This window comes from Silene latifolia, chromosome X (genome assembly GCF_048544455.1).
Source record: "Silene latifolia isolate original U9 population chromosome X, ASM4854445v1, whole genome shotgun sequence".
Classification (NCBI taxonomy): Eukaryota; Viridiplantae; Streptophyta; class Magnoliopsida; order Caryophyllales; family Caryophyllaceae; genus Silene; species Silene latifolia.
In genome coordinates, this window is record NC_133537.1 from 266,846,001 (window position 1) to 266,858,855 (window position 12,855).

A 12,855-nucleotide genomic window follows, 5' to 3' on the forward strand; every position below is an offset into this window, starting at 1 on the left:
ACCGAGGTAGAGCATGTAATGAGGATGGGAAGTGTAATGGAGGTGGAAGATGTTCCTAATGAACCATCAAAGGTAGAAAGTGAGGTACAACCCCCAACTCTAAAACCTCTCCCCCTAATTTGAAGTATGCTTACCATGATGAGTCTGTAGGAAATATCTGTATACTTCCCTTTAAATTATAAGGATTATAACGAAATTATAAAGATGATAACTAGTCATAAAAGAAAATTACATAAACAAAATAGTAGAGGATTAATAATCAACCTTTGGTCCTTGCAAATTCGGCCTAAGAACAATATCAAAATTGATATTCGCCTAATCGTTGCACCCAAGATGATATGAGATATGCCTTTTTGTTCTTGCTAGAATCGATCCCCAAATTCTCTTAATTAATTTAGGGTTTTGTGTTTTTTTTTATCAGAGTGTGTTAGGTTAAAAAATAGGTTAGAAATGATCTCCCCTAGCTCCCTTAAAACCGTGTAAAAGATCCAAAATAGGGTAGATATTTCTTTCCTCTTTTTTGGCCCATACAACCGAAAAATGGGAGAAAATATTTTCTCATTTTCGGTTTTTCAACCTATCAAAAATAAGGAGATTAAATCTTCTTATTTTTGGTAGTATACAAAATGTATATAAAATGTATTATTTATAAATTGTCATTTATTTAATTCCGTATTAATAAGTCTACACACAACAGCTTGCAATCGATTTATTAATGCCGGTCTGTAATAATTTATAATGACAATCATGTATAATATATACTTTAACTATAAATATCGCATATTTATAATTTGCTAATTAAATATAACTAGTTACATTTAATTACGAATTAACATCTTAATTCGTTTAAGCTAACATTATATACATTTATTAAATATAACATATTATATTCAATTTACGAATTAACAGTTAATTCATCTCAGCTAATATTATTTAATTAAATTAAATAATCGTCTCATCAACAAACTGACTAACTGTTTAGTCAAATACATGAACTAACCTTTTAGTCATATAAGACATCAATGTGATTACATTTCCATAATCACATCTCTCAAACACATCCTTTATGTGTGACTTTTAGGGACCAGTTGGTCACCGCCATCAGTATGATAATAACGTCAAACTTTCTAGCAAGCCAACCGTTATTAAGTAATCGTTAATCAACTGATAAAAGACGAAGTATATCCTTGTGAACCTATAAGAGATTTATAAATGTTAGCACACTAATTTGTGGAGGACACAAGCTCCAACAAACTCGCACGTGTCCTCACAAGTGTATGTGCGATAATCGATTCTCATATCCTAAAATTTCTCCCACACAATGTAAAACAATTTGCGAAATCCGTATTCACAAAGGTCGTATTTTACAAGTGATCAATATCAAGAGTGGTTTCCCCGACTAGAGAGTAACTTAACTGATAAACGAATCATCATTCGAGCATGGCCATGCATTTCAGTTACAACTCCTCGAGTGGCCCTGAGAAATAACTAAACCTGATAAAGGTTGGATATTTTCTTCAACTCGAATCCTGCAGATGTAAGCACAGTATGAAATGACCCATAAAAAATCTACTTAGTCTCCTGTTACGGCAGACCATGAGAAAGAAACCAAAGTCACCCAAAAACTGCCTTAATCTCAAGAGACAGTCGATAGTCAAAAGAATTGACTCTAGGAATACAATGGACGTCCAATCTACGACCTGGCACCGAATGTTTTTAAACATTTAGGACTCCTTTACGTTGTCACAAAAATTGTCCTAGGAGGTATCGTTATAACCCGTATTTGTGATCGATCAGCCAACTGATTGACTTATGGCTCGTTGAACCCACCATCAATCGACTGCACAATATAATAGCCAGAGTTATCAGCTCATATGGGTGATTACGGAGCAAAACAAATATAATGTAATTCAGTTCACTTTGTGGCGTTCAATGTTGTTAGTACAATCCACATGAATAACAAAATATGAAATAAAACGATGAAGTTATAAATAGTATATGAAAAAGATAATGTATCAAATCCATAATCAACTACTACAACTCAGGAACACGTTTAATTCCCAAGGAAATAACGTGCCCTTCATGCTTATAATATTTCAACGGTTTAGTGAGAGGGTCCGCGATGTTATCATCGGAAGCTATCTTGTCAATCACTATCTCCTCTTGCTCCACGTAATCACGGATCAGGTGAGCCTTCCGATGTACATGTCTAGACTTGTTGCTAGACTTAGGCTCCTTAGCCTGGAAGATGGCACCTCTATTGTCACAATAGATAGTGATTGGGTCATTCGAACTAGGAACTACGGATAGTCCTTGTAAGAATTGACGCATCCATATAGCTTCCTTTGCTGCTTCCGAAGCGGCATAGTGCTCTGATACCACTTGTAGGAAATATCGGTATACTTCCCTTTAAATTATAAGGATTATAACGAAATAATAAAGATGATAACTAGTCATAAAAGAAAATTACATAAACAAAATAGTAGAGGATTAATAATCAACCTTTGGTCCTTGTAAATTCGGCCTAAGAACAATATCAAAATTGATATTCGCCTAATCGTTGCACCCAAGATGATATGAGATATGCCTTTTTGTTCTTGCTAGAATCGATCCCCAAATTCTGTTAATTAATTTAGGGTTTTGTGTTTTTGTTTTGATGAGAGTGTTTAATCCTCTACTATTTTGTTTATGTAATTTTCATTTATGACTAGTTATCATCTTTATAATTTCGTTATAATCCATATAATTTAAAGGGAAGTATACCGATATTTCCTACAAGAGATTTATAAATGTTATCACACTAATTTGTGGAGGACACAAGCTCCAACAGAGTCTAAACCAAACCCGTGATTATCAATGAAAAACTTGATGATAGTCAATTGGAAAGTTTGCTTGTTGTGTTAAAAGAACATGAAAAGGCTATAGGTTATAGTCTAGATGACCTTAAGGGAATAAGCCCCGACTTTTGCATGTATAGGATTCATCTAGAGGAAGACCATAGACCTACCATCCAAGGACAAAGGAGACTAAACCCTCACATGCAAGAAATTGTGAAAGCGGAGGTTATGAAATTGCTTGATGCGGGAATCATCTACCCTATATCGGATTCCTTGTGGGTTAGCCCCGTTCAAGTGGTACCCAAGAAAGGAGGTACCACGGTGGTGAAAAATAACAAAAATGAGCTAATACCCACAAGAAAGATCACCGGTTGGCGAATGTGTATTGATTATCGTAAATTGAATTCCGCAACAAGAAAGGATCATTTCCCCCTTCCATTCATTGACCAAATACTTGAGAGGCTTGCCTCTAACAAATTCTTTTGCTACCTTGGCGGGTACTCGGAATTCTTCTAAATCCCGATACCCCCAGATGACCAACATAAGACCACCTTCACTTGCCCATATGGAACATTTGCATATAGGAGAATGCCCTTTGGGTTATGCAATGCTCCCGCTACCTTTCAACGTTGCATGATGAGTGTTTTTTCCGATTACTTAGAAACCATAATGGAGGTTTTTATGGATGATTTTAGTGTTTATGGAAAAGACTTTGTTTCTTGTTTGCATAATCTATCTCTTGTCTTGCAAAAGTGTGAAGATATGAGTCTTGTGTTAAATTGGGAAAAGTGTCATTTTATGGTCAACGAAGGTATTGTCCTAGGTCATTTGATTATGGAGAAGGGCATCGAGGTTGACAAAACCAAAGTTGAAGTGATAGAGAAACTACCACCACCCGTGAATGTCAAAGGGGTGCGGAGTTTTCTCGGTCATGCGGGGTTTTATCGACGGTTCATAAATGATTTTTCCAAAATTTCAAAACCCCTCACTCAATTTTTGCTTAAGGATGCCCCATTCCAATTTACTAATGAGTGTGTTGAAGCTTTTGATAGAATCAAAGAGGCTCTAATTTCGGCACCCATCATTCAACCCCCAAATTGGGAGTTACCTTTTGAGATAATGTGTGATGCAAGCAACTATGCCGTTGGCGCGGTTCTTGGCCAACGAGTTGGTAAAGCTTTACATGACATATATTATATAAGCAATACCCTTGATGCATCACAAATCAACTACGACACCACGGAAAAGGAACTTCTTGCTATAGTGTATGCTTTGGACAAATTACGCTCCTACCTACTTGGATCAAAGGTTATTGTATTTTCGGATCACCGTGCTCTTAGACATCTCTTGGTGAAGAAAGAGTCAAAGACATGCTTATTGAGGTGGATATTGTTGCTCCAAGAGTTTGACCTAGAGATAAGGGACAAGAAAGGAGCAAAAAATGTAGTAGCGGATCATTTGTCCAGAATTCGATTTGATAACAAAGATGAAGATACACCCATCAATGATTCATTTCCTGATGATATTCTAATGGCCATCGATACATAACTTGAGAGGCATACCACACCATTATTTGCCGATTTTGCAAACTACATTGTAGGAGGAGTTCTCCCTCCGAAATTGAACTACAACCAAAGAAAGAGGTTCCTATTTGAAGTGAAGAGATACTTTTGGGATGATCCCAACCTCTAGAAAGCATGCAGTGATGGTCTTTATTGAAAGTGTGTCCCACAATGGGAAGTACAAGGGGTTTTGGAAGGTTGTCACTCATCCCCTTATGGAGGACATTATGAAGCAAGGAGAACAATTGCCAAAATCTTGCAATCGGGCTTCTATTGGCCTACCATGTTTGAAGATGCTAGAGAATTCATCCTCCATTGTGACCCTTGCCAAAGAACCGGCAATATATCTTGGAGAAATGAGATGCCACAACAAGGCATATTGGAAGTTGAAATATTTGATGTTTGGGGAATAGATTACCAAGGTCCCTTTGTATCATCTCAAAGCAACAAATACATTCTAGTTGCCGTTGACTACGTTTCCAAGTGGGTGGAAGCAATTTCTACCCCAACCGATGATGCAAAGACGGTGACCAAGCTTTTGAAGAAAGTGATAGTCCCAAGATTTGGAATTCCTAGAGCAATCATTAGTGATGGTGGATCACATTTCCATGAAAATAACCTTGCATCTCTCTTGACAAAGTATGGTGTTCAACATAGAACCGGCTTGGGATACCATCCTCAAACAAGCGGTCAAGTTGAAGTTTCAAATAGAGAGATTAAACAAATCCTTGAGAAGGTTGTTAACAAGACTCGTAAGGATTGGAGCATGAAGCTTGATGACTCCCTTTGGGCTTATAGGACGGCCTATAAGACGCCCATAGGAACTTCACCTTACAAGCTATAGTCTATGGAAAGGCTTCTCACTTACCACTTGAATTGAAATACAAAGCTTTTTGGGCCATCAAAACACTCAATCTTGACCTCAAGCTAAGTGGTGAGAAGAGGATCTTGTAAATTGAAGAATTGGAGTAATTCCGGCTTCACTCCTATGAAAATTCAAGGATCTACAAAGAACGGACCAAGTTGCTCCATGATAGGAGAATCAAACAAAAGGCCTTGCACAAGGGAGACAAAATCCTTCTATTCAACTCTCGATATCGGCTTTTCCCCGGAAAGTTGAACTCACGATGGACGGGTCCTTTTGTTATCACAGACGTTGGAAATTATGGAGACTTTGAGCTAATGTCGGAGGTTGGGAATCGTTTCAAAGTTAATGGTCAATGTATCAAGCCTTACTATGAAGGAGCTTTTGTAGGAGAGGTTGAGGTAACTCGCCTTGAGCCTCTCCCCCCCCGAGATAAAGTATTAAAATGGAGGAGAGTTTGGTGGATTTCTCCCTAAACCACCACTTGTAAATATACTAACCGACTTACTTGCATTTTAACTTTATTGCATTTTCAATTCCTTGTTTTAACTACAACTTTTGACATGAGAGCAAGTGAGGGAGGGATTCTAATGTGATTCAAATGTGTAGTGTTCAATGATCAAGTGTGGGGAAGCACATGCCTAGGTTAAATCAAGCTTTTGTAACAAAGAGGTAACAAGGAAAAGAAGAAGAAATGATGTGGGGTGAAGACCCCCACGAGCAGACCTGAGCTCATGGGGACTGGAAAGGTAACATAAAATGGATTTTTGCACTGGAGTGGAAATCTGCCCGACCAGACCTTGGCTCGAGCGACCAGCCAATCAAGTCGCTCGACTTCAGGCCGAACCGTGGAACTTGAAAGAGCTCTCAAAAATTAAAATCTGCACTGGAATACAAATCTGCCCGACCCGAGCGTGAGCCGGGCGACTTAGACCTTAAGCCGGGTGGACCAACGCCAAGACGAGCGTCTCACCATGCCTCCCAAGAAAAATTTCGCTAGGCTAAAATTTGTGCGGATCATTCTGAAGACCCACGACCCCATTGGCTTCTAAAAAGACAATTCTCCACTGAGGTTGAAATCTGGGCGTCTTGTACCCAGGACGGGCGACCCATCTACCAAGTCGGGCGTCCCGAATCCAAGACGAGCGTTCATAACTGCTCTTATGGATCTTATATAAAGCAAGAGTCGCCCGAGTCCCTCTCCAGGTCGCGCGTCTCCCTCTCGCTATACTCGCCCTTTTTCAAATTTAAACCCCTCTTTCCACCACACATATCAAGACACATCATCTCTCCCTCCAAAATCAAAACATAAACCTCCCTCTCAAATACTTGAAATCACCCAATATCACTTCCAAATAAACAAACCTTTCTAAAACCTTAGCTCACCCAAAAACCTAGGGTTTGAGACATTCAAAAAGAACTAATTTAGTAGGATTGTTTCCTCTCCATCAAAATGAAAACCCCAAGGTGATTCATGACTAGAGAAGAAAGAAGAACAAGAGTCATTGGGAGTTCATCAACCTCACACCTCAACACCCTAAGAAGGGAAAATCAAGAGATAATTGATCTTGCAAGCCTAGATGAATTCTCAAACATTGAGTTCGTCAACGATGCTTAAACGATTGTCTTCCACCGACTTATGGGTAAGAACATTCTCCCCACTAAGTTTGTTTGTCTTGAAACTTTAAGAAAACTAGGAATCTACCATCAAACCGAAGCACTATTTGAAACTTTTTGGTCTCTCAACAATGTTCCACATGCATGAACTCCATATAGACCCTTAGTGCTTAAATTCCTAAGCTTCTTGAGAATCTCCACCCTCAACAAGACAATTTGCATAGAGTTCCGACTTGAAAATGTTATTAGGATGATGACCCTAGTGGAGTTTACGGATGTGCTAGGACTAGATGTATCACCTACTAGATCTTCAAAGCCTCGAAATTATAGTGTCGAACCTCTTTGGCTAGCCTTAACGGGCCGATATTTGACAAGAATCAAGGATTGCTCGGCTTCATACATTCAAAACCCTATCATTCGGCTTACTTACCGATTCATAGCGGGTACCCTACTTGCTCGCCGTGACCCCGCCGTTGTGAATGAACTTGATCTCACATTTATGAAGTCTTACTTGAAGATCCAAGGAAAGAATGGTTATAAGTTCAATGCCCCATTAGTGCTACTTGAAAGATGGGCGCAATTTAGGAATGAGGATGATAATAGGATGAAGCATATCGTCAATGGAGGCCTAGTGACAAAACTTGCAAAGTTTTTCAATCCGAACTTCAACAACAACAACTCTTATATGCTCCTACCGGGCAATACAAGAACCAATGAAATGCTCCTTTTTCGACATCACCATTGGATAACATATGAGGGCTATGAGCGAAAGATCAAATGGTTGACCAAGGGAAGCAACCCTCTAATCCTTCCAATAGAGGGCTTGACAAGAGTTACACCAAGAAGAGGCTCTCTCTCCCGAGTACCATCTTATCTTGTACCGGGAAACACAACTCAAGCGAATCAAGTTCCACCCCCTATTAATGGACAATAACAAACAAACCCACCTCAAAGCAATGAACAAGAAAGGATCATTTTCCCTCCTTACCCTTTTCCATACCAACCCTACAATCATCCTGACCCATTCATTCTTCTTCGAGATGATTTTGCCACGGGTCTCCTTCAAGCTTTGCACCGCCAACAATATAATAACAAGGTAGATGCCTACTATGCTCTTTACCCCAATTTCCATTATATGGCTCGCCAAGGGCGCATAAATGAAGAGGGAATGCTTCCCTCTTGGGCTCAAGTCGATATACTCTTTCCAAACTCGATTTATGGAAATGGTGGAGCTAGCGCTAGTGGCAATGGCAATGGAGAAGGAGAGGGATCAAGTAATGGTGATACCATGGAGGTCAATAGTGAAGGAGAGGAGTTCATGGATTCCTATGGAAGTGATGAGTCTAGAGCACATTGGGATGATGATCTTGAAGGAGAGGATGGCGATATATGAAGAAGTTCTCTAGCTGGGTGGAGCGGGCAAGAGGCACCCACCGTGGCTTGTGTGAATTTTTCTTCTCTCTCTCTCTTTTTTATGTCAAATTTTGGAATTGCATTCTAACTAAAGTAATCATTGTTATTTTAACCTTTGCTTTAGTGTCCTTGTAAAATTTAAGGACTATTTCTACCTTAGCAAAATCAAGGTGATGATAAATTTTATTCCCACTTGAAAAATCCAAAATGACAATTTGCATTTAGCGTCGCTTTGCATGCATGGCCTTGTGGCCAAACTTCTCCCATTAATTTAACCGGTTTGGGGAAGTTTAGTCACAAGCAACCCGAGTTAATTCAAATTAGCTCTCCGAACAATAGAAAGCATGCATCAGTTAGACTAGCTTAGTTTGCATCACTTTGTTACATATTCATATAGCTGGCATTTAGTGTAGAATCATGCATCATTCATTTCATTGCATTCCCACAATTCCCTATTGTCCATTGGGGACAATGTCCATTCTAAGTGTGGGGATGGGGAATTCTAACACCTTCTAACTCAAAAATTCAAAAATGATAAAAATTTTAAAAATTTTAAAATCTAAAAACACGTTCTTCCTTTTGTAGTGGAGAAATGTATATATTGTATATATTTGTTTGCTTGTGTTCACTCCTATTATATTGGACCGACTATGCCACATCCGAGGCATAGGGAATATGAAGACCGCATGGTATGATCTTTCCAAATCTCCTTTTTCCTCTCTATGTTAATGATTATGTGGCTTCTTTTTGTTTAATGCGGTACACACCAATGTGATTCTAGGAGTTGCATTTAGATTATATGGCATACTAGTGATAGTAGCATTTGCATTAGGTTGTATATATGCTAGTTGCATCATGGCATGTAGTTGCATTTTAGGAAATTTTTTGTGAAAATGTCTAGTTGGGAAGCTTGGCAAGTGTATATAGTCCCTTGTAGATAATTTTTCTCCTTGAGACTTTGTTTGCTAAAATACCCCCAAGACACCCTAGGATGTGTCATACTAGTATATTTTGACCCATGGACTAAGGCCTAGTCAAGAGTACATTGTGGTGTGATGACTCATTGACTACCGTTTATTCCAAGGTGACCCTTGATGCCTTGCAATCGTTCTTTCACTAGTATCATCATGTTTTTGCCAATACAAAAGGGGCTGGGCAAAAAAATCTCCAAATTGAGTTCAAGTACCAAAATGAAAATAAAAAAGTTTGCAAAATTGCATCAATGAAAAGAGGAGCAAAAATAGACTCCTAAGCTTCAATAAAAGTGCCCTTGCTACAAAATGGGGTTACTTTGAAAATGTTCAAAAATGCAAAGAAATTGCCAAGTATAAAAAATTGCCAAACATCAAAAGTGGCAAAGCAATGTTCTTAAAAGTCAAATACCACAAGAAATTGTGGGGAAACAAAACAAAAGCAAACTACCATTGTGAAACTCAAACTTATTGATCCCTTTTATCCATTGATGAATCTTCTCTTTTGTTGCATGGTGGAAAGGGGACGACCCTTGTTCTTATCTAGGCAAGAGGGGGAATTCCGCGAACCTACAGTGTTTCTAACATCATAATCCTACTCTTGAAAAAAGCATTTAGCGATTGAGGATAAAAGTACCCTAGTTTGACACAACTTGGAGGTGATTTGTTGGTATCTTTTTGGACTAAGTATCTTGAAGAAATAATATCCACTAGTAGAAAAACATTAATTTGCGGCTATTTAATTGAGGCGTTTTTGTCAGACAGCCGCAAATACAAATCCAAGTTTTATTTTTTTTGTGGAAATACAAAATTATTTGCTGCGTTTTGGCTAACAAACGCCTCAAATACTTCATTTGAGGCGTTATGGCCAACAAACGCCTCAAATAAGTTGACCTAGAAATTTCGCATTCTCTCAAGCTCTCAGTCAGTCATTCTGATTCCCTCTTACTCTATCACATACGCTTTCCGATTTCCTCACTTCTTGCTCCCTCATTCTTGAAACACTTTCACAGACCAGCTTCAATCGCACCACCCATCGCCGACCACCTCAATCGTGAACCAACACCGGCCATCACTAGCGACGGTGAACTTAAGCAAACCTCCTTGTTCTTGCCTCGTTCTTTTTATCCCATTGGTCGTCTTAAACCCTAGAAAACAACACAAAAGTTTACGCAAAAGAGGGAAAATGAATGGCGGTATTTCGATCAAGAGCATGGATTTACATAACTTTCTCTTCACTTTCCTCCAATCATTTTCTTGTCCATATCTTTGGTAGTGGTCCTGCAGTATTTGTACCGCCGATAAGGTTCATTCCATCCCTTTTTTTTCAATAATTAGTTATTGATTTGTTAATCCAATTACCAGGTCTCATTGTATCCATATATTTTTGTTGGATTTCCATAAATTGTGAATTGATTTTGTTATTGACATTGAATTTTGGCGGAATGTTTTAGATGCCCAAAGCTCATCAAACAGCTCAAGTCGAAAATGATTCAGGGTTTTTCTTCCTTCTTATCCCTTATGTGGATAGGTATACATGTCGTTCTTCTTACTCACCTCCTATTAATTTCCTTTTTCTCTTTTCTGTATTATACATTTGTTGTTCACTTGTTCTTACTTTAGTAGATTGTTTATTTTGTGAGACCAATTTATGTTTTAATTAGGTTAATCATTTAATTTCTGAGTTGTCTTGAATGTTTCCTTACAGATTTATGGGAAATTTAGTTAATATGTTTGGAATAATTTAATTCCATGTTCATTGTTAGATACCCTTACATATAAACCTCGCTTTCTGCTAGTTTTAATCTCCTCACATGTTAGCTATCTGTGACTATGGTTATAATGAGAAGAATAAAACATAATAAGTTTTAATCAACATTCTGGATGCTTAATCATTTCTTCTGTTCTATAGATTATTTATTGCCGATAATAACTTGCCGTGCATTGCAGCACAGACATTTAGTTACGAGTACATTAGAGATCTACCTATATCTTGATCAATACACTCAAATGACGAATCTGATCCTCCAGTACGTATATTTTCTTACATTTTCTTCTATGGAAAAACTCTTTATTTTGAGTTTCGTTACTTGTTCGTTTATCTAATTATTTGCATTAGGTACCTGCACTGACTTGACCCGAATGAACTGAGGTCTCGCAGAAACTCATTACCTCGTATCTAGAAGCTTTCAGACTAACTGTTTCTTTTCCAGGGGATAGGGACAAAGTGGTGGACTTCCACTGGAATTTGATAGATCCATGGACTCTGGTTAATGTATCAGATGACTTTTCAAGCTCTGCTGGAGGTGGAACATTGCAGGTAATATATATTTATCATCGTGATTTCTATTTTCTTCGGTTGCTATTATTGTCCTAAACTTGACATCATCTTGGAGTTGCAGATATGGCGCATCATAGACTTCCTGTGGAGACCAGAAGAATGAATTTTGGCTGAGCTGGACGAGTTCAGATCCAATGTAGCCCCTTGCTCGCCTACTCCTACCAAAGACGTTAATTATTTTGCCTGACAACAGGGATTCGAAGCTCCGGTGACACATTCTGTAACAACCGGAAAACTAAACCTAGATGCAAATGTAACGAGTTAACTTAAGTTGGGGAGTTTAGTGCTTAATGGACGTGCTAGTTTAGGATCATTTTGCTGTGCTATGAACACATTGTTGAGTCAGCTAGTGTAAGGGGTAGAGTCATTGAGATAATAGACTTGTTGCATTATTCTATTTGTATGTTTTTATTCTATTTGATGTATGAATAAAAGTAATTTAAGATTGCCATTCTATTTAAGAGTTATTATATTTAAATCATTTGTTTGGATCATTTCTTTTGCAAAAAAAAAAAAAAAAAAAAAAAAAAAATCTAATACCTATTTGCGGTGTTTTTTTTTTAAAAAACGCCTCAAATAGCCTAATTATTTGCCGCGTTTTTTTGAAAAAATGCTGCAAATAGCCATTTATTTGCGGCGTTTTTTTAACGCCGCAAATAATTTTGCTATTTCCCCCCCCCCCCATTTGCTGCTACATCAAAAACGCCGCAAAAGGGCCTTTTTTTGGAGCCGCAAATAAATATTTTTCTACTAGTGATCTACAATGGAATGTGTACCCTTAGATTGCTTCCCCTCTAGATGATTTCCGCCACTTAGATAAGGAAAGTGGCTATTCTTTTGTAGATGCATGCATTACTTGTTTTGTGTGCTTAATGCTTGGGTGTATCGCCATTTTGGCAAGCCCCGCCTTGCCTTGCAAGAAGGCATCTTACCTCATGGATATCTTGTTGTGAGTTGAAGAGGCGGAGTGAGACCCGCTAATTATCTCATACCGGCTAGTAGTATTAAACAACGGTCCTAGTTTTAGTCACCTCTTTACTCGGGAGGAGCAAAGGTTCGGTTTGGGGATATTTGATGTGACTCATATTTGTGCACATTTAGTCCCCTAACTAGCCTCGTTTCCATGCTTTCTGGCACTTATTAGGGTCATTTCTATATTATGTTCCCCACTTTGCACATTCTATGAGGTTTTAGTGCCCTTTGTAGGGGAGGATGCTAAACCTTGCGCATATAGAAGCCAAAGCGGAGC

General features: G+C 38.4%; 1 protein-coding gene across 1 annotated transcript; it reads left to right on the forward strand.

Annotated features, from left to right (window-relative positions):
- The first annotated feature begins 9,976 nt into the window (after positions 1-9,976).
- Positions 9,977-12,088, forward strand: LOC141621792 (uncharacterized). The gene is made up of 4 exons (XM_074438016.1): positions 9,977-10,571; positions 10,720-10,796; positions 11,479-11,585; positions 11,668-12,088. Exons 1-4 carry the CDS (start codon positions 10,456-10,458, stop codon positions 11,707-11,709), a joined length of 342 nt encoding a protein of 113 aa, XP_074294117.1. The 5' UTR covers positions 9,977-10,455; the 3' UTR covers positions 11,710-12,088.
- Positions 12,089-12,855: the final 767 nt, after the last annotated feature.